Consider the following 21,999-nt stretch of genomic DNA (forward strand, 5'->3'; position numbering starts at 1 on the left):
CGCCCGGTTTCTGGTCGTTGACAGCAGTTTTCTTCCTGCAGGCCGGTGCTGAGCCAAGTGAAGCAGAAGACTCCGATCATTCTTCCAGGCTTTGAGGTTGTCGGCGTTTCTGATGAGCTCAGTGAGACCTATTCAGTAAGTTGCTCCATGTATGTATTGATCTGGTCTCAAACCTGGAGTGTGTAACTTCTATAAAATGTTTACACTTTAAAACTGTCACCATGTTGTGACTTTATATAAGACAGATAATCTGTGAAAAAATTGATCTCCTTCATGTCCTCCCTTTGCAGCTGTTGCTGTCTGAAGAAATGCACTGGTCCCACTCAAAAAGAGCCAATCAGAGCCAGGAGGCGGGGCTTAGCTTTTTTACAAGCAAGCTTGTAAACACACAGCTGAATGTGCTAGTGGCAGAGAAACAACTTACAGGTTTAGACAAACAGTTTATCTGCTATCACCAACAGCTAACTAGCATTCCTGCAGGCTGTGTTAAGGTGAACCAGCTGAAGCTTAGCAGAGAGAAAGTGGGAAAGTGTGAGCATCATTTACTGGAGTGCCAAGACCCTCCTCCTGGCTCTGATTGGATGTTTTTGACCGAGTGGTGTGTTTCTGTAGTTAAAACAGAATTTTTTATTTTTTCCCTCCCAGATTATCAGTCTTAAACTATATGACAGTCCTGCAGCCTGCGGCTCTTTGATCCTGTAGTGGCTCTGAATAACTTTGGCTAATAAGGATATAACAAATGCAGGTTTATAGCAGTTTTTCCTGCAATACTTGCATTGAATTTCCACAAAGAATGACACTAAAAGTATCAGTAATGTGTTTTAAAATCAGGTTTTCTTGTCATTACTTTAGAATTAGTTTTTATTTTTTTATGTCATTTTACATTCCACAGAATGATCCATCCACTGTTTGCAAAATCTTATATTTATCTTCATTTTAAATCCAAAAAATGGAAACAAAGTGGTGGTTCCTTAAAAATGACATAATTCATGTATTATACCTGAGAGCAAAATATCTCTTTAGATTGTAAAGGTGTTGTTTTTTTGTTTTTTTTATTTTTATGAAAGTTTAATATAATGTGTGTGTTCAGAGTGAAAGCTCCGAGCTTGAGCCAAAGCTCAGTGGGATCCCCATTTCTTCTGCTGGGAAGAGAGACTCCATGCTCAGCAGAGCTGATCTGAAGGACCGCAGCGCCACAAAGACGGCCAAGCCGGTTCCGGTAGGTTCTGCACCCACACGGTTCACGTCACACAAATTAACATGCATTCCTTTTCAGCCTGAAACGTCTGAATAGAATCCAGAACCCCCAAATGCCCCAAGTGTAACTGACTCACATGTTCTATAGAGAACAAGCAGCTTAAAGGAGGGCAGGAGCCCAGCAGGCAGGGCAGGGGGGACGGCGTGTAGACGTTAAAGCAGGGTTGGGTTTTTAAAACAACATCTGTTGAATCCATCCAAATTAGTTAAAACCCAAACTCAGACCTACCAAAACCCGACGGGTCACTGAAACTAACACGGGATTAATCATTTAGTTCTGCTTCATTAGTAGCAAATATGAAAGAAGGTGCTGATCTGTACAGAAGCTAACACTTCTCCCTGGACTCTGTGTTCACGGTGCTGTGATGGAATGATTTAGTATGTGTCGTGTTTTGTGTTTTCTGTGTGTTAATTTTGAGTTTTCGGTGTCTCTGTGTCTTCGTGTTGTCCTGTTCTCCCCTTGATTAGTTCCCAGGTGTTTCTTGTTCCCTGATTACCCCCTGTGTATTTAGTGTCACCTGTGTGTCTGTTCTTTGTCGGGTCCTCGTCTAATGTGCGTTCGTGTTGTTCCGTTGTCCTTTCATTTTTACGGTTGCTACCGGCGTCGAGCCCTGGTTTCTTCTCGGCCGTGCTGCCCGTTATTTTGGACTGTGTTTGGCTGGACATTCACCATTAAAATCATTCATTTATCACATCCTGGGTCTACAGCAGTTGTTCTTAACCTGGGTTTGATCGAACCCTAGGGGTTCCATGAGTCGGTCTCAGTGGTTCGGCGGAGCCTCTGCCGCGGAGGTAAAGACACACTTGTGTAAAGTCGTGATGACGCGCCCCGCTTGGCCATCACTTGCTGCAGAGGATCATGTTACATTGCTTGGCCCATCAGGGCTGTCGTAGTTGTACGTCGCGTGGTTTCTTTCTTAATATTTTAATCCATACTAAATATGTCGAGCAAAAAAGAAGAAAATTAACAGACTTTGCTCTGAAGATGCACTTGCCAAGGTGAAGCCACGCCTCTCTGAACTGGTCTCCCAAAAACAACAGCTGAAGTCACACTGATTTGCAGGTATGTCATTTGTGCAATACTTTATTCTGGCCCCAAAAAAGTATTTTGTGGATTCAAAACGACAAAAAACAAATTAAATTTAAAATAAAATTTAAAAATTAGTTATTAAAAAAATTGTATTCTTTGAAAAAAATCCAAATTTATTTGTAATTAGTAAAATAGTAAAGAAATATTTTTGGGGGCTGAAATTCTTTTATGGGGCCAAAATATTTTTGGGGGGCCAGAATAAAGTAACACTGTAACTTGCTGTGAGTTCATGGTTTTGTTCTTTGAGCAAAGGTGACGTTCATGCACGACTCATTTTGTGCACCAGCAAAAAAACATATACCTATGTCTTGAATTAGGAAAAAAAAATTATTTTATTTATCACTAAAGAAGGGTTCAGCGAATACGCATATGAAACTGATGGGTTCGGTACCTCAAAAAAGGTTAAGAACCACTGGTCCTACAGCGTCTGCCTCACCACCTCAACACCCGCAATTCATGACAGTATGGCCTAATACTAATAATAAATAAGCAGTCCTGCCTTTTCATGCGACTTCAATTTTGATCTAACTGGATTTCTTACACTTTTAGTGTTTTTATTTCTTGATGAAAATGTAAATTCATTCAGTTGTCATTTAGAATGATTTTATTTTGAATTTATTTGTAAAATATTTTTGTCATACTTTTAGTTGCTGAAAATGAAACACTTGCACAGACTGTGGTTATTTCAGGCTCCAAAAGCACAAAACTGGAGAGAGATTAACAAAATGAGATGAAGCTGTAACTGATGATTCTACAAAGTATTGACTCAGGCTGGCTGAATACACACACACACACACACAGATGCCACTCTTTCAAGATTTTTATTTTATATTTTTTACAAATAATGTCAACTTTTTTCATTTAAGTTTTTGAGCTACTTTGTGTCGGTCTGCCACCTAATAATTTTCCCTGTGGAATTTTAGCAATCAAAATACTCGACTCACTGGACAAATCGTTCCAGCTTTAGTCTGGTACCTGCCCACTTTAAGGTTCGGTTCTGGGGTCAGGTAGGTGCTGATGGTTACCCACAGCTTCACTCACATTCAGTCATCCTCCATAGTGATGATGGATCACTACCTACTCCTAATAATGGAATAAAGGACGTGATTCTGACTTGCATTAAGAACAAACAACTTCTATGTTAGGTTGGTCTTTAGCACTAAATCCAGACAGAATCAACATGGTGACAATGAAAATGCTCCACTCAGCTCCTGTTCCACATTGAGGGGAAAAGCAGGTTAGCACTTCTCTATTTTTCTTCTTTCTGCAGACGAAGTTGGACTTTGGTTCTCCCAAACCTCCCCGCAGGCACGTCCTGGAGGAAGAGGCTTCCATCGACTTTGTCTTCATTCCTCCTGAGACAAAGGAGAGGGTTCTAACCGAGCATCAGAAGGAGGTGAAAAGAACCAAAAGGTCAGATTCTTCCCCCCTCATCTGCACCAGTTATTCCTACTGTATCCTGTCACCATGGTGATGCTGATGATTGCTGTGGTACAGGGTTGATATTCCGGCCATGTACAACAACCTGGACGCCTCTCAGGACACGACCGTTTTCAGCCAGTACACCCAGAGCCAAGACGACTCTCTGTAAGTTCACCTGCTGTAATGTGAGCAAATTTATTTTGTGGGATTTAAAGGCTTTTGTTTAACAATCAGCTTTTCTTCAGGGATAAAGTTCCAACTGAACAGGTCGATGGCGTCCCACCAGAATCTCCCAGTGAGGTAACAAAGCATTAAAACTCTGCTGGATATCAGTTTCTTTGGCCGTCTTTTGTTGAATGAGTCTAGAACAGTGTTTCTCAGTTCCGGTGCTCAGGGACTACTGCCCTGCTTATTTTAAATATGCCTCTGTTCCAGAACAGCCGATTCAAATGACTCCATACAACATATTATGGTGCTATAGCTGGGGGTATCTTTACAAAACAAAGAAATTATGATTTCCTTACAAGTTGTTGAAACTTTAAAATTTTATCGTTTGCAATCTTCCAATTCCCCGTTATACCTTTCTGTGGCCAATGTGTGAATCTACTATTTGCAGTAAGGAAAAAAACCTGCATCATGAGCAGGTCATTGCAAAATCCAAGCACTTCGATTGGATTTCTCCATGTGTAGCTTTGACTAAATTTTACCTTTTGTACCCTGGTTCAAATTTGTCTTTGAAAGCCTTATATGGATGTTCTTGCTCACGTCTGCAGACAAGTTAGCTTCTTTGTGTTTTCCTTAATGTTTTTCAGACAGAAGAGAAACCCAGAGAAGATGCTGAAATTCTTTCTAAAGAAACTCAAGACTACTCCAGTCCTAAACATGATGACAACATGGAGGAGAGCATCCCAGACTCGGCAGATGTTTTTCTGGAGGAGCCTACTAAAAGCACTGAGAGGACTGAAGACATGGACGTTGAGTTAAAAGACAGTGCGAGTCCAAACACGTCTGCTTCTTCTGATTTGGTGTCGGGGACTCCTCAAAAACCCAGCAGTCGGCGCCAGTCATTTATTACCTTGGAAAAGTATGGCGAGGGAAAGCCGGCCAGTCCCAGCAGTGGATCGTCTTTTACAGGTCCTCTTGTAAAGACGTCCAAAAGTCAAGATCACTCTAGCGAGAAGAACATATTGTCCCCTGAGGCCTCACAGACATCCACAGCACCAAACTCTCAGGATCCCACTCCTTCAGAAACGGTTGGTCCACAGTGTCCTGGAAGCGAGTCTCCTCGGAGGCCTAAAGAGTCGAGGACAAGAAGTGAGCCGGTAAGATTGATTGAGAGAATGCAAAGTGACTCGGCAGAGGAGGAAGATGTTATCCCTGACACGCAGACAAAAGACGAGGACAAAGAAAGCACTAGTTACTCAGAAGAAATCAACTCTTCCAGTCAGGATGAGGAATCTGAAACGGTGTTGGATGATTCCCAGTCATCTCTGACCCAGACACCTTCAGGTGAGCCAAGACGATCCAGACGCCACAGAATAAGACCTCAGCTCCCTGGAGAAGACCCAGACACCCGTGAGGCAAAATACACACACGTCAAAAGAAGACGTTCTGGAGAAGATCCAAAAAGTGAATCTTCTAATTTGGCACCAAGCAGACCGAACACAAGAAGTAAACAGGCTGCGGAGGAGAACAGTAGCAGAATCCAGCTGCGATCGAAGTCTCAAGGCAACGCCAATGAATCTAGCCAAAGTAACTCTCAGGTAAGACACCGAAAGAAGATCAAACTTAACAACCTTTCAGAGGATCTTCTTGGATCTCCTGAACGTAAAAGGAGAAGCACCAGTGGGCTGGATTCTAGCCAGACTGACATCAAATCAGAATCACTCTCCAGTCATGAAAGTCAAAAGCACAGAAAACGCAATGAGATTAGCAAAGTTTCAAAGGAGGGTGCTGACTCTGAAAAGCCCAAAGAAGAATTCAACCACACTGTTACAGAGAGTATGGTAGATCTGTCTCAGAAAGACGATCCCTACCCAAACACTGACTCCCAAACGGTCGTACCTTTGGCTCAGACTGAAAAGTCTGAGGAGGTGAAGTCGGAAGAACAGACTGAACAAGGTGAGAGCCAAAAGGAAAAGCAAGACGTTGTCACATCTTCTCCCCAGTGTGAAGACAAATCTCGAGAACAGATAGATTCTGATGCCGTCATGTTTTCTCCAGTGGAAGAGTCCAAAGGTGAAACTAGAAATTTGCTACAGAATCAGGAAATTATCCAAGACAATGCCATAGAAACTGTGATTGACAACTGTAGCCAGGAAGAGTCCCAGGTCACGCCTTCGTCTGACAGTCAGATTAGACGAAGATCCAGGCGAAGCAAAGCAACAGAGTCTGAAGACAAAGATGAGAGCATCAACTCTTCAGGACGGTTGACACGTTCTCAGACGTCCACCCCTGTCAATCAACCTGAAGCTGGAGTTGGAGGCAGGACCAGAAGGAGCAAACTAGAATCTAGTCAAAGCTCAACCCCAGAAAGTTCTCGGTCATTAGATTCATCCGGATCAGGGTCGTCTCAAGGCAAGGGCAGACTAAGATCCTCTCAGTCATCAGCATCTAGTGTAGAGACGCCAGAGTCAGAGTCCTCAGAAGTCTTAGTTAACGCCGTTCGCAAAAAGAAAGGGAGGAAACCTCGAGCATCTCTGAAGAATCCACTTCCTCTTGAAACGAAGGAGGACATATTGGAAGATGCTTCTCAAAATTTGGAGACACAAAACAGTTTAGAAGAATCATTAGAGAACCAAGATCCAAAGGAATCTGGAAGCAAGACAGAGTCAAATGAGGAAGAGTCTGAGTCCCCAATGATTACTGAGACACTGGCTGATTTACCTCTGGAGACAGAAGATTCAAAGAAGACAGAAAGTGAAGAGGCAACCCAGGATACCAGGTCACTGGACACTACTGAACAAAGAGACTCAAACAGTGAAAAGGATTCTTTACAAGAAGTAGAAGTGCTTGAATCTTCTGTGTTTGGAGACGCACCAGCACAAGATTCATGTCTGCCGGCTGAGGAGAAACTGCAAGCCTCGGAGACGTCCAAAGAAACAGCAGAAAAGGTTTCTGAAACTGAAGGAGTTACTGAAAAACAGGAGGAATCAAATTCAGACCAGCAAGACTTTCCAGCTCCTCCTCCAGAAGAACCCTCTCCTGAGGAGCTTCAGCAAAGTCAGATGGAGTGTGCACAGGTCACTGAAGAGGAGGAACCGTCTGCCACACACCAGGTCTCGGAGGCCAGTCCTAAGGAGGACATTACTCTACAAGACAATGAAGACGATCAACCTGAGACATCTGAGGACAAACTCGAAAAGGCACCTGCCACCGAAACGTCGGGTGCTGCTGATCTGGACTGCACCACTGCAGCGTCCTCACAAGCTGCTGCCCAGGACTCTCCAGTTAAACAAAAAGACCTGGAGGCTGTAACAGAACCAGATGTCGGACAGAGTCCCAGCAATGGGCTGTTGAAGGGAACATGGTCTCCTTCAGCTTCCCCTTCCAACAGCATCCTCAAGAAATGCCAGAAGAGACAGTTAGAGGTGGAAACGACCTCTCCTCTTGTCAAGGTAAGTAACCCATGCAGCTCTAAGTCCATAAGACTAAAACTTGGTAAAACCTGTGATTTGTTTGTCATGCTTTCATTGTTTTTACCTTCGCAGTCCCGCCGTGTATCTTTCGCTAACCCCATCCAACAGCAGGAGACGGCTGATGACATCGACCGGCGCAGTCCGGCTCTGAGAACCAGCTCTCCCAGAAGGTCCAAAGGATGTAACGTCCCTCAGCAGAAGGTATACAAGAACCTGGTGATGTATTTCACATGTGGAACAGACAGTTTCCTTAACGCTCTACTTCTTTACTCAGCACATTACAACTCCAACAAAAGGCACGCTGGTCCTGAGCCCCAGAAATATCCACAGTCCAAGTTACAGGAGCTCCAAGAAGTGCCTGGTAGGTCGGCATGTTCTGGGAAGTGGAGGGAACAACTTACTGCTTTTGTTGTAGCAGAGTTACAACACAGTTGTAGCCATTACATTGGATTTCCATATGTACTTTAATGCTCTTATTTTGATACTTTTGACCAACTCTGATATCTCACTTGCTGTGGTGACTCAGTTTTTTTGTCAAACTAGCCAAAATTCAAACTCTGCTGTGGATGTTTTTCATATCAGCCATGTCTCAATAGAAGTGATTATTAGTTGTACATGAAATTTCAGAACAGGTTTCTCTTTGGTTGGCTCAGATTTCTGAAATGACTCGGGAGCCTCGAGCCGTGCCCAGAGACTGCATCTACCCGTCCCTGGTGGGCTGCTCGGCCCCCGTGGAGGCTGTGCTTTCTCAGATCTCTTCCACCATGTGGTGAGAGAGGCAGACGTCACACACTGAAACATTTCGACATGTGTTCCTTAAGACGGTTAGACGGCGGTGTAAAAACCATTCAGCTTGTCCTGACAAGCTTCCTGTTGGCTAATCACACAGGTCTCGAGGGTTCGGACAGCTGATTCGCGCTCGAAACGTCAAATCAGTGGGCGACCTCTGTGCCCTGACTCCGTCTGAGATCAAGACTCTGCCCATCCGATCTCCAAAAATCTCCAACGTCAAGAAGGCGCTGAAGATCTATGAGCAGCAGGTAACCCTCAGGTCACGACGGTGCTGGTCAAGTTGTCATCAGCGTCTTTGTAACATCTGAGCTTCTATCGTCCAGCGCAAAGGGAGAGCAGATGAGCTGAAGAGCTTCGACGAAACGGAGAGGATGACCTCTGAGGTGGAGGAGGCGGCCAGTCCTTGCAACCATGACGACGAGGAGAAGACCTCAGCAGAGACTCTGGGTGGGTAAACACTGGGTGCCTTCAACAAAGCTCTCTACCTCACAGAGAACACCGGGTTACAAAATATTTTGGAAGTTGTCTGTTTTTCCAACTGAATTAGGATTATTTTTGCACCAATGAATCCAAACATGACATCCATTTTTCTCAGTCAGGTCAGATTTTTATTCTAATTTGGTTTGGAGAAATCTGATCTTCTGACTAAATTGATTACATTTTTATGACATTATCAGTTCATTTCTGCTAATATTTCTCATCCAAAAAAGGTTTTAGGAGTAAAAAAATTGTTTTCTAACAGAGTGTATTAATTGTTAAAAACTTGGATTTCTGTAAATTCAATAATAAATATTTTTTAGGGGTAAGTGCATGTAAATTGAGCATTACGTCTTCATTGTGTAAAATTCTCCGTCTCTTTTCGGTCCTGATGGAATCTCATCACTCACTGATCCAGATTCTCAGGAAACCGATCCAGATGTCAGAACAAGTCCTGCATTTTGATACTCATGTTGCTCCATAGTTCAGAGCAAAACCAATGTGATTTTTAGATTTAGCTCATCACCCTAAAACTGTTGAAAACCCCCAGACAGTTTCTTGGCTGCTGACCAGTGTAATCTGTCTCACAGCAAACTGCCATAACATGACAGTTTTAATAAATATGGAAAAAAGTTCTTTTTGCAAAAGTTTGATATTGCACCTTTAACTTCTGCTCACATACCACAAAATGTTGTTTTCCTTCATTTCTGCGTGTTCTTCATGTGTCCGCTCACAGCCACAGAGCTGCTGGACGAGCCGCTGCCTGCAGACGCCGCGGCGGAGCACCAGGACGGGGAGCAGCGACCCGCGGTGCCGGCGGACCCCGCTGCAGAGCTGCCGGCGGCCGTGGAGGCTCTGGCCTGCAGGGCGACCCCTCTGGAGCTCAGCCGCTGCTCACCACAACAGCTGCTGCAGATGCACGAGCAGCTGGGAGGCATGATGAGGGGCGTAGCGGTGGAGCTGCAGGCACGCCTCTGCCACGCCAGCGACAAACACAGAACGACTCCCAGGAGCGGACAGACGCACTGAGGTTCGGCGCAGCCTGCTGAGGAATTTGCAATAGAAGAATGAAGGTTTTCCTGCTGATGGAGGATCTTATGGGCTTCAATTTGGATCAATTGACCTTTTTTATTTTTATTTTGTATCATTGGTTGTTTTTAAGAACAGTTCATTTTCTGATCAAGCTGTTGAGTAGATTATAAAATTTAAAAAGTAATTGTAAGCAGCGTCGAATGTTTTTAAGCCGTTCCTGCATGAATCTTCCTACTTTTGGATTTGACCTCTGTAAATAAGAAGCGTTTCCCTCCATCGGGCTGATTTTAGGCTGCTTACAACTCGCCTGTGGTGGTGTATATTTTATCAAACTTCTTTTCCATCCCTTCAGTTATTTGTCTTAACATTTTTCTTGTTTTAACAGACTGTCCCACAGTGTGCTCTATACTTATTTTGTGGATTAAAATTCCTAAATAAAAGCAGTGTAAAGACTTTATGCAGGATTTCTCTTCGAGTCATCATTCGGCGTATGCTGTGTGGAACATTATGTATTTAGACCATAAATGTGAATTCATATTTAATTTGAAGATTTCTGGTGATGTGTACCTGTGTCCATAAGTAGGACAGACATCGCTCTTTATGACAGTAAAGGTAAGTACTGTACATGTAAATTGATTCGGCTCATCAACATCACCCTAAAACTGTTGGAAAACTCCAAACTATTTTTTGGCTGTTGACCAGTGGAATCTGAAAAGATCGATCTCCACCTTCTTCCTGAGCTGCTGTCTACAGAAATGCACAGTTGCTGACCCAAAACAACCAATCAGAATCAGGAGGCGGGTCTTGGCGCTGTCAACCAACCTCTTCATGTATGTGCTGCCAAACATGTTAATGGGGGAGAAGCAACTCAGGAAAACCGTTTATCCGCCGTCATCAGTGGCCGTGCTAACTAGCTCTAGCATTAACGACAGGCTCCACTGACGAGGAAAAGCTGCAGCTTAGCAGGGATAATTGACGGCGCTAGTTTATGCAGGCAGAGCGAACATCACATGCATCCAAGCACTGCATTGCAGGGTTTCCCAGTGAAGGTAAAAGTGACGGACCGGCCCCTTCCTCACCTGACCCCATTAAGGACTCGTAGATCCTTCTGAAACCAGATTTACGGTGAAGGAGCCGAGCTCTGGGAGGCTGCTGCTACATCCATCTTCAGATCAGGAAACAGACAGACTTCTGTTACTGAAAGAGTCACATGTTTTTAAAATGTCAGGTTTAGTTGTAAATTTTGATTTGATTTTGTATCCTCACTTTAGCAGTTGAAAACAAGTGAGATGGAAACATTTTTCATTTGTCCATTTAGTTGCAGAACAAGTCTTCACACTAACAAACAGATATTCTCCTGAAACGGCCAAAAGCTCCTCTTCATTTTCTTGAAATATCAGGTCTGAGGTTTACTAACATTTTAGAATTGATTGATCAGTAATAAAAATCCTCTAAAGGACGACATGTCTAATAACTGCACACTTTGTCGCTGTAACAGCCGGGCCTCCATGCTGCCATCAGATCTGTTCTTGTTCTTTCATCACCATGCCAAAGTGAAAGTGTTCTTCACTTTCACTTTGCAAGTACTGCTTCTTTCTGTACTTTCATTGTAATGACACTGTAACATGGGACATTGTTGTACCTCTGATGTGTTTCCTGTTGTTTAAATCTGGAAAAGCCCAGATAGTCTGTCTCTAACCTGACAAGTGAAAGGGTTTGTGTGTTTTTTCCTGCCATCCTTTTGTAGTAAATCTGTTGGCTGCAGCAGTGACAGGCTGACAGCTAACAGCTAACAGAAGATGCCAGTGATTTCCTCCTGCTCTGAGCTTTGATGAGCAAGCTCCTCTTTGGCTCAGTGTTTTAAGTAATTATCTGATTATTTCTGCTGAGCTCTGCCAGTGGCTGTGCTGCGTTTCCACACTTTATTGAGATGAGTCGGATTCAGGCGTGCAAGCTTAGCAGATTGTGCTCCAGCTCTGCAGGACGAGGTCCCAGAGGATTCAACGACAAGGTAAGACAGCGTGCAGGGACCGGTGCATGGGAACCTGCTAGAATAAGAGTTCATCAGGGTGGATGCCCTCATGTTTACCTCTGATTGATCATTCAGTGGAGGGAGTTTTTTTTTTAAGTCTTTAAATTGTGTCAGATTGGATTCCTTAACCTCTTTGGATGGTTGAGGTTTTTCTAGCCTTTCTTCCTAGTGTGTGTGGCTTTTTGCTCTGCAGACATTTTTGGCCGTTGTACTGGAAGGGCTTCAGGCTGCAGGAGATGAATTATTGCAGGCGGAGTGTTGCAACTTTTCCATCCTCCTGAGATCATCCTTAGTGTGAACAGAGCTCAGCTGTGTGGAGAAACGCTCCAGGCACTTGCATCCTTTCTCATCTGCACACTGTCTGAAATACTTTTCATCATTTTCAACACTTATCCAGTGTTATACACCACAACCACTGCAACATACTGAGCAGATGAGGAAGACAAGAAACAGGATGAGTGAAGATTTATGACCAGCTGTTAGCTTACAACTTAACTGTCTTAATGAAATTGATATTTTTATATATTTCTGTTGAATCTGCTCAATTATTCAGATTAAATTTCTGTTTAGCTATTCATATAGCAGCACTGCACAAAAGAAGTTTTTAAAAAGTCATTTAAATTCAGCCATGTATTGATCCTAGTTATCCATCAATGCATTAATCTCAGTTTGTTATTGAAACTAGTTTAGAAAGTTTTCTTTCTTAGGAAACCCATCGGATTCCATCAAGTCGTTGACTTTACAGCGTCCCCCCATACTGAGCGTGCAAGTAGCGACAGTGGAGAGGAAAAACTCCCCGTTAAAAGGTAGAAACCTTCAGCAGAACCAGAACCAGAACCTGGGTCTGTACAAGCAGCCATCTGCCACAACCGACTGGAGGTTGAGAAGAAAGCACAAAAAGAAACGGATGAACTGATGTTGGATTATTTCAATGTTCTTTAACGGAGATCTATTAGTTGATGGATTTGACTTTTGCCTGACTCCAGTTTGTCGGAGGCTGGATTATGGGTTTGGTCTGTTTTTCAGGCGTTGGGCTCAGCCTTTTACTTCCAGTGAAAGGAGTCCTTCTATATTCTCTGTATTATTTAATTTTTTCATTTCTGATTCTACTCTAAATACCTTAAAGTCATAGTCAACAACAAAAAGCTTCCTTCCACTGTAAACATAACGAACCTCCTGGCTATAATTTTGCTCTATTGATCAATTTCAGTTTTACAAATTGATATAATGATACTGAGACTTTAACCTGAAACGACCTGATTGATAACACTCTTAACCTGTGGAAGTGGTGAAATCACTGCTACAAATGAAGCTGCGTGTGAAGTCACAGGCAGAATTGTTTGTGTTGTAACAACCCAGAACGTCTCAAGAGAGTTTTTCTTTTCAAAGGTTCATTTCTGAAGTTGTGGTCATCTGATTGCTGCTTCATGAAGAGAAGAGATGCTGACGATGCTGCTTCTGGGGTGGACTACATTACTTTCTGGCCTCCCACATGCAGCTTCCTCTTTAACATCCCGTAAGTGAAAAGTGAACACTGTCCCCAGAACCTCATCTCATCGCTGCTTAGTCAGAGTAGCAAAATCCCTGAACTCCTCCAGTAAGGGTTCACCGATATATCGGCCCAGACTTCCTTAGTTTTGGGAGATTGGTGGTCGGCTGACACTTTTTAAACCGATATTTGGCTTCACATGGACTACAAGTCTTTCTCAGTGTCTATAATGTTCTGGCAGTATTTTACGTGTTTATGTTACTTGTGTGCATACAGGATTTCCAGTGAGTAGAGGCAGCAGGGGGCCGGCTCGGAAATGTGAAGTCTTCATCCTGCCTCCTCTGCCTCCTCCGATGTTTCCTCCAATCAAACACAAAGCAGAGCTGATGGTAAGGAGGCCTTTTGCTCACACACCAGTTAAAAAACAAGCTCTGCAGTACATTTAGTTCTCAGCTTTAGTTTCTAATGTCGTTGGGTTGCAAACGATGAATAAAAGCATCCAGCGATGCTGAGCCTGTTATCCTTATACCTTCAGGTCGACATGACAGAACACATCACAGGACCCACAGGGGAAAAGGTGGGAAGGACCTTTTCTATTTTATATACTAATCGTTGCTAAGGCTACCCAGAACAATGGCATAGAAGACATATTTTTTTGACGCATTACAGAGCGCTTTGTGATGTTTTATGTTTAAAGGGCTGCAGAGGGCTGCGAGGAGCAAAGGTACAGAACAGAACAAATTTTATCTGTTTTTTTTTAATGTAATAGATTAAAAGAAATAGCTCCTTAATTCTGTTTGTTTTAGGGGAAACCTGGTGTGACAGGTCCAAAAGGAGAGCCAGGACCACAAGGTCCTCTGGGAAAACCAGGTCAGAAGGTAAAAGGCAGTTTATAGCATTTGAAAATCTATACAAGTCAGGGACATGTGTCCCAACATATGCTTATGTTGTTAAGATAATGACCAACAATTGAAAAGGATGCTAAAAGAATCTAAGGTTTGTTAAGCCAGTCAACACTGTCATTTCAAAGATCCCAGCAAAGCCTCCATTTATGTCGTCACATGCTAGTTTAGATCAGGCCTAAGAAATCCAACCCGACCAGCCTGACCCACATGCAGCGACTGCACCTGTTTCAGGCTAATGAACTGCGGCACCCTATTTACTTTGTTCATTAAACCATCTACTCCTCTGTCTAGACTATAATAAGTAGATTAACACCACTTTGCATGGTGTGTTCTCATGTGGTCTTCTGAGTGCTGCATGCATTGCAGGCTTGTTAAACACACCGGGAGCCTGAGCCTGACCCAGACCTGACCATGGAGCAAATGATGGTGTCCCAACCCGGCTCGGGTCGGGCTCAGGCCACAAATCTAAACACAAGTAAAATTTGATTGCTAATTAGGAATAAAGACTAAAATCATACCAACCAATGGAAGTACACAAAAGTGGAACACAGATAAAAGACTTATATAATTTTTCAATTGATTTAAGTCTAAATTGATTCATCTGAAAGCTTTAATTGAGTCTCCAGCAAGTTCTCCATTTCCACATTTAAGGCTCCCATTTCTGCTGTCGTGGTTAATACTGTGCATATAAAAACATGGACATGGAGAAATCATTAACTGTGTCCAAAGGCCTGACCGTTTAGTGACAATTGTTACATAAACAAAATAGTGTGTGGCTGCATGGTGGCATAGATTACCGTAAAAAAAATGTTACCTGACTGTTCATTCATATCTGCACTACCCACATTTTAAATGATTTAAACTGAATATGAAGAATATATATTTTAAGTAATTATGCATCATCTCAAAACACAAAGCTTTCAGTGAAAATGAAAAACAATCCAGATATTACTTTTCTTATAACTTTTGATCAATTTCCTGGGAGCAGACATTTTGAAAAGGCTAAAAACAAACAAATCGCTGCACCGTACTGAACCGTACTGCACTGCACTGCACTGTACTGAACTGTACTGAACCGTACTGCACTGCACTGCACTGTACTGAACTGTACTGAACTGTACTGAACCGTACTGCACCGTACTGAACCGTACTGCACCGTACTGAACCGTACTGCACTGTACTGAACCGTACTGCACTGCACTGCACTGTACTGAACTGTACTGAACTGTACTGAACCGTACTGCACCGTACTGCACCGTACTGAACTGTACTGCACTGTACTGAACCGTACTGCACCGTACTGCACCGTACTGCACTGTACTGCACTGTACTGAACTGTAATGATAATCAAGTAGAAGGCAAAATACATGTCAAATATTGTATACAACAGGTTGTTAAAGTAAGTATTAATCATGTTGGAAAATGAAACTTTTGCAGCAAATATGATAGAAATGGTGATAAAGGGCATTGACCTTTGGAAGCCTGGAGCTGATGTAGGTCACTGTGTCCCGCAGGGGGAGGAAGGTGAGAGAGGCTGGAGGGGTCTGTATGGAGACATCGGAACTCCTGGGATGATAAAGGTACAACAAAGCTTTAATTCATCTTACATTTTACCAATTCATGGAAAAAATGTCTCAACTATTTAAAAAAAAATCTGATAAATACAATATGTAGAACAACACCACCAGGGGGGGCCCAAGAGTACCATCTGATTTTATTTTGTAGTAATAGATTACACATTTTACACTTCCTACTAGTGATGGATAAATGAGGCATCATGAAGCGTTTTGACCCAAAGCAAAACTGTATTGATACTGTGTCGATACTGTGTCACTGAATACTGACACCTGCTGGACATTAAAAATCCCTACAGGCAACGTAGTTGACAGACTGATTTGATGACCTAGTCTATACAATAAGATTTAAGTCATTGTATTTTATTGTATATTACATATTGTATTATGTTATATCTTCAGTTAAATTCAAAATATATTTGATATTCTTAGATACAGTCAATAAATAATGTGAACATGTATCATAAAGTGAGAATTTAAGTGAACGTGTTTGGAATGAGGATGGTTGTGGACTGTTTTTGTTTTTGGTTTTTTTCACAAATTTTCATTCAAAAAAATACGTTTTTTCCAACATTTTGAAATTAGTCTGTTATGCTTTTTTGACACAACTTCTCTTGCTGTAGAAAAAAATGAAGTAAACAATACATTTATATGAAATCATTTATAAAAAAGCAACTGAGTAATTTGTAGAATGGCTGTATACCTGAGTTTATCCTGGGTGTATCTGGGACTTCATTCTGATGCCTCAGCATTGAGGAGGTGGATTTATTTAAATAAGACAGTTCTGTCGAACATATGCAACATTTAACCTGCAGAACATAATGTGAAAGTAAACTAAGAGTCAATTTCAGCTGAATTTGGATTCAGATAGATCAAGTAGAAACTGAAAAGAACCGGATGAAACAACAACAAAGTGACAACCAATACCTTATTTTCTGATGTAAGATCAAAATGGTCCCAAACTACGAAACCTTTCGTTTGCCTTGAGGCTGAAAGAAATGAAGAGTTAAGAGGCATTTCACCTTTTCTATGTAATGACATTTGTTCTCTGAGCTACTGCTATAAGTTTCATATCAACAGGATAATAGATGCAAATATTGGCAGGCTCAGAAATTAAAATGCATCCCCCCCCCCCCCCCCCCCCCCCCCCCCCCGCCCCCCCGACCTCCCCTACATTATTAGACTAGACAGTTAAGGATGATATAAAATGTTCTACATAATGGGCCTCTGTTTTGTAATGCTTTAAGCTATTATGGTGTTAAAAGAAAAATCGGGGAATTTCAAACCATCTGCGGAGAACATTTTCATCAGACACTGACTGAAAAACGTTCGACTCATGTGTCTCAATAAAGCTGTAAAAACCATATTTATTTCAATTAATAAAACCCACCGTTTTATGGCTTACATGGTTAAGAAACATGATAATGTTACGAATATCTTTAAAAGTTTCCTCTTCAGTCATATTTCAGTCCGTTTTCTCATGAATGTGCGAGAGTTTAGAGCGATGCGTGCTCCCGCTACAGGGCATGCGTTTCTCGGCAGGCATGCGTTTCTTGGCATAACACCAGACCCATCATTACCACCAATGTACACTTTCTGTTCCAAGTTAAAAATAAAAGATATTGAACTTGCTAACTCTAGTGTAAGTTAAGTGTTTGTCTGCAGGTGTTATTTTTAAAGTAGTTAAGTTAATATCTTACACTTAAATAACATTCTGAATCTCAAAATACAAATTAGACCATTTTTGCTTGTTTGCTTCTCCTGTAAGGTTAAAATCAACAACCATAATAACCAGAATGATGTAGACTGAAAAAACACAGTCTGACCAAGTATTGTTGTGCAAATATCTTAGTACATTTGAAATAAGACCAAACTAATTTATAAGTAACTTTTCAGCAAGATATAGGAGCTTGTTTTAAATCAATAATTCCTTAATATTGATGAAAAAGTTCTAGTTCCACTTGCAGATTGTTTCACTTATAACAACACCTTTTTTTCCATGTTATAAGTGAAATAATCTGCCAGTAGAACAAATATGTTTCCATCAATATTAAGGAATTACTGACTTAATACAAGATGCTATTTCTTGCTAAAATGTACTGATAAGCTAGTTTTGTTTTATTTCATTTGTACTAAGATGTTTGCACTAGAACTAAACAAAAATTCTTGGTACGATTTAGTTTTTGAAGTGTAAGCTAATAACTGCTGTTATGGTGTAGCCTAGGAATGATGAAGTATCTGGTTTTGACATGTTGGTATGGGGAAGAGGCAAATTAAAATCTGGTTGGGGCCCCAAAAAGGCTTGGGCCGGCCCTGTTGGGGTTTATGAATTTAGCACAAGTGGACCACAGAATGGACCTAAGTGAGTTTGTGTTGTGTTGTTACAGGGCAGTAAAGGTCATCCAGGACTCGGGGTGAGGAACATCTCCTTCCTTTTCCTGCCAACCCTCTCTGAGCTGCTCATCTCTCATCTGCTGTCTTTTCTCTCTCATTATCAGGGCGACAAGGGTCTCAAAGGACACAGAGGCCCCTCAGGAGAGAAGGTTAGGAAGTCAGATCTTTTTCCTCCACTCAGTGCTGAATGAAACACACTCGGATCTGGTGTGTATGTGTGTGTCCGCAGGGCGAGCGTGGCATCCCTGGGACGGCCGGAGAACAGGTGAAACTCTGACTGATGAGTGTTAGGCGAATGTAAAAGCTGCATGACGGAGAGGCTGTGACAGAATACATGTCCTGTCTCAGGGACACCTGGGCCAGAAGGGAGACAGAGGTCTGATGGGGGAGCAGGGAACAAGAGGAGAGCCAGGAACCAGAGGAAAGATGGTAGGTGCACACAGATGTACTGCATGCATACTGCAAGTATTCATGATTTCTCACTAATTGTAGTAGATCAACACAAAGTAGAGCATAATTGTGAAGTGGAAGGAATGTACAGTATGTATCTATAGAGTATATTCAAACATTGATTTTTCAAAGAGTCAGTAAGTCAGTAATTGTGTGCAGGGCTTAAAAGGTTCTATGGGACCGGCTGGGGAACAGGGAGACCCCGGTGCAGCAGGACTGCCTGGTCTACATGGAGAGCCTGGTCTACCTGGACAAGGTTTGTATGGAAGAAAAATAAAATCAATATAAAATAGTTATATTTATAAAAATATAACTCATTTCACTCCATTCACCAAGTATAACTAATTATGTAGATTAATTCCACACAGTCTGATGTTTTTTTTATTTCTGTTAATGTTGATTTTCTGCTTACATTTAATGAAAATCCATTAGAATATTACAATAAAAAATTATTGTTTAATACAGAAATGTGGGCTCAATGAGAAGTAAGTTTAATACCTCCTGAAAGGTCGTTACATGTACCTGGACTTTATAAATTTGTTATGACCTTTCATGTGTAATCATGGATGTTGAGATGGTTTCAAATATTGGCAGTTACCCAGGGTGACAGTAGAAAAGGGGCACATGGTGAAAAGAACAACTCAGCTGTCTTTGGAGTCCTGTACAACATTTCTGCAGAGTTGCTCATTTCAGCAGGCAGGAGTCAGACCTTCCATGCAGTGGAGATAAAGGGATCTGTGAGCCTTAGAAACTTTTCAAACTCTAATGTTTACCATATGTAGCGTTTGATCCACATTCCTACAATTTCATTGTTGAATCAAAGCATGAGCACAACATGCTGACATATCTGATAAGAAGTTAGGTGCTCTGGTCCTGGCTGAGTGAAGCAGCTTGTGTTGTTCCAGTGTACATCCTGCCTGGCCTGCAGGGAGACTCCGGCAGCAGAGGACCCCCGGCCCCCTGCAGCTGCCCACAGGGTCAAAGTTCACAGAGACCATCGGACAACGTCCTGACGGTCAGTAAACTCACCCACTCCCACTGATTGAACAATGTGGTTCCAACAATCAACACATCGACCTGAGGTCTGATAAATGGAGGCGGCATGCTTCCAGCAGGGGGCCGCAGAGGGCCCCAGATATGCATCCTGACATTTAGGCCTCATTTGTTTGAGATCCTGTTAAATTCTGTGAGCTTCTTCTTGTCTCAGGTATCTTGATTTCTCCCTTTCTTTAGGATAAATATTCATCCCATCTTTATTTCTGCAGGTGTTTGTCGCAGACGGAGAGAAAGAGATGAGGCGGCTGCGGGCGGAGAACGTGATGGTGCTGCGGACGGACAGAAGATCTCTCTACATCTACACAGATTCCCAGTGGATGAACGTCCTGGTAACCGCCGCCGGAGAGGCAATCCAAGAAGTTTAGAGGGAATAGAAATACAATATTATCAGAAAGACATACCTCCTCTAGGTTTTATTTATCAGAACATAAAAAACGTTATTTGGTCTGACATGATCTAACATTTAAGTTTTCTTGAACATCTAATGTAATCTAGCCTTCTGCTAGATCCTCATCTGCAACCAGTGAACAGATGTTCCTTCAGGATGTGTCAAACATCCTGAAACAGTTTAGCTCCACAAGTTTGAGATTACAGAAGTCTAGACGTGCGCGGAGAGCATCCATCTTCATTAACACCCCAGAACATCAACACATACACAGGAAGAAGTTTTAACACAGACGTTCCTTCAGTTAATCCACAGAGTTGACAGAAAGTTAAATCATGCCAAAAAGTATTCGTATTGAGGAGGCATGAAAAGTGTGCGTCATGCATGAAACACGTGCATGGATGGGACCAGTTCTACTAGAGAGGAAAATTAAAATGAACACATTTAAAAAGAGCTGGACCAGGGCATGCTGTGGTGGCATAGGGGATAGCTCGACCCACGTTTGGAGGTCTTGAGTCCTTGACGCGGTCGTCGCGGGTTCAATTCCCGGACCCGGCGACATTTGCCGCATGTCTTCCCCCCTGCCCTTCCCCCTTTCCTGTCAGTCTACTTTCATATAAGGGACACTAGAGCCCACAAAAAGGACACCTGGAGGGGAGAGGAAAAAAAAGAGCTGGACCAAATGAAGATGACTTCAATATTTTGAAGTAAAATTTATTTTCATGTCTTTATTCGACGTTTATACATTTTTTTGTCCCATTAAATTATGTTTAACAATCCTTACACCAGGACTAGCACCAAGTATTTTACAGTGATTCGGCTTTGATAAGATATTGTGAATTATAGAAAAGATCAAGTTTTTTTTTGCAGTATGATTGTCTTTAGGTACCATATGTTATTGTTCCTTATGAGTAGATTGCAGCATATTCAATGCAGTCATTTAAATGAAATAGAATTTGAATAAAAAGTTCATTTACTTTAGTAACTTAATTCACTAAGTAATTATTTGTACACAGACTGATGTTTTCAAACCTTTATTTTATTTCATTTTGATTGACTGCCTTTCAGCCAATACATAACATAACATTTAGAATCAAAATATGACTTCACAATAATTGCCTTCTTATAGGTTGTTATATTGAAAAGGTACTTTAACATAGCCATCCATTCTCTGTGTGTTTTTGCTCTGTCTCCCTGTTTGGACCAGGAGGGCCGCAGACTACACCCTGACATCTAACTGGGTGATCCTTCCAAGCTGCCTGATGGATCATCAGATCGATTCCTTCTCCCTCTCATGCAACATTTTACTGGTTTCAAAGAGTCACTGAGTCCAGATTAAGAATCTCTGCATGTCTGGTATTTTTTCATTTATGAGGATTTTTTTTTTAAACAATTGTTTTTCAAATTTAGATTTCCCTCGTGCAAACACTTGTCCATCATAAATGGAAAACTGTGTTGTAAGCAGCTAAAGACCTTAAAACAAAAACGCCAATAAAGCTCTCATCACTTTTGCAACGTCAGACAATATGTTGTCAACATGTAAATGTGTGTGTCTGTGTTCAATCCATGGTGCATGAATATGTGAGCAGCAGATTTATGATTAGACATTTGAAACCAGATATTTAAATATACCAATTATAAATACACAGTTTTTCTCACTGTATGTATGTATGTATGTATGTATGTATGTATGTATGTATGTGTATATTTCAATCTGGAGAGACTCAGACGGAGAAAGACAGCGATTAAAAAGGTTTAATGACATACAGTACAGACCAAAAGTTTGGACACACTTTCTAATTGAATTCAATGAGAAGGTGTGTCCAAACTTTTGGTCTGTACTGTACATAAATTAAAGTTCTTTGGCGCTCGGGCCCCGGCTGAGGACATCGAGCTGTGAATTGCAATAAGCTCGGATGAGCATTCCCGATGTAAGTTAGGAATGTCATCCACCGACACTGGTGGTGGAGGTCGGTGGATGATGTATGCCTGGAGAGCCGGGAGAG

At 41.9% G+C, this 21,999-nt stretch overlaps 2 protein-coding genes and 1 long non-coding RNA gene across 7 annotated transcripts in view; 2 read left to right on the plus strand and 1 right to left on the minus strand.

Annotated features, from left to right (window-relative positions):
• The window catches only part of rif1 (replication timing regulatory factor 1), a 27,485-nt gene extending 17,320 nt beyond the window's left edge, over positions 1-10,165 (plus strand). For 3 of the 4 annotated variants that reach the window (XM_032567572.1, XM_032567574.1, XM_032567573.1), the window contains 12 exons: positions 42-135; positions 1,091-1,219; positions 3,618-3,760; positions 3,845-3,934; positions 4,015-4,069; positions 4,582-7,386; positions 7,480-7,608; positions 7,682-7,768; positions 8,061-8,176; positions 8,297-8,447; positions 8,523-8,646; positions 9,413-10,165. In XM_032567572.1, the coding sequence (XP_032423463.1) occupies positions 42-135; positions 1,091-1,219; positions 3,618-3,760; positions 3,845-3,934; positions 4,015-4,069; positions 4,582-7,386; positions 7,480-7,608; positions 7,682-7,768; positions 8,061-8,176; positions 8,297-8,447; positions 8,523-8,646; positions 9,413-9,705 (4,216 nt within the window). In that variant the 3' untranslated portion in view covers positions 9,706-10,165. The remainder of the gene's footprint in view (positions 1-41; positions 136-1,090; positions 1,220-3,617; positions 3,761-3,844; positions 3,935-4,014; positions 4,070-4,581; positions 7,387-7,479; positions 7,609-7,681; positions 7,769-8,060; positions 8,177-8,296; positions 8,448-8,522; positions 8,647-9,412) is intronic. The other variant, XM_032567575.1, reaches the window with a different exon arrangement.
• On the minus strand, positions 2,536-21,795 carry LOC116723046 (uncharacterized). Of its 2 annotated transcripts, none has more exons than XR_004339893.1 (2): positions 21,761-21,795; positions 2,536-2,648 (listed from the first exon to the last, which is right to left on the minus strand). It is a non-coding gene; the product is annotated as an uncharacterized LOC116723046 (long non-coding RNA). The 2 variants fall into 2 exon arrangements; XR_004339891.1 differs by having other exon boundaries at positions 21,757-21,795.
• LOC116723045 (acetylcholinesterase collagenic tail peptide-like) lies at positions 11,329-21,513 on the plus strand. Its single transcript, XM_032567576.1, has 15 exons — positions 11,329-11,719; positions 13,130-13,256; positions 13,506-13,618; positions 13,765-13,806; positions 13,927-13,953; positions 14,036-14,107; positions 15,649-15,714; positions 18,096-18,122; positions 18,207-18,251; positions 18,332-18,367; positions 18,451-18,531; positions 18,712-18,808; positions 19,458-19,567; positions 19,818-19,937; positions 21,201-21,513. Exons 2-15 carry the CDS (start codon positions 13,181-13,183, stop codon positions 21,228-21,230), a joined length of 942 nt encoding a protein of 313 aa, XP_032423467.1. The 5' UTR covers positions 11,329-11,719; positions 13,130-13,180; the 3' UTR covers positions 21,231-21,513.
• Positions 21,796-21,999: the final 204 nt, after the last annotated feature.

This window comes from Xiphophorus hellerii, chromosome 7 (genome assembly GCF_003331165.1).
Source record: "Xiphophorus hellerii strain 12219 chromosome 7, Xiphophorus_hellerii-4.1, whole genome shotgun sequence".
Lineage (NCBI taxonomy): Eukaryota > Metazoa > Chordata > Actinopteri > Cyprinodontiformes > Poeciliidae > Xiphophorus > Xiphophorus hellerii.

Bases quoted from the DNA above. Each gene is read 5' to 3' on its own strand.
- LOC116723045 (XM_032567576.1), top strand. From the start codon at position 13,181: ATGCTGACGATGCTGCTTCTGGGGTGGACTACATTACTTTCTGGCCTC. The intron at 18,809-19,457 runs GTTTGTATGGAA...GTGTTGTTCCAG, and splicing joins GCCTGGTCTACCTGGACAAG to TGTACATCCTGCCTGGCCTG. The intron at 19,568-19,817 runs GTCAGTAAACTC...TTATTTCTGCAG, and splicing joins CATCGGACAACGTCCTGACG to GTGTTTGTCGCAGACGGAGA.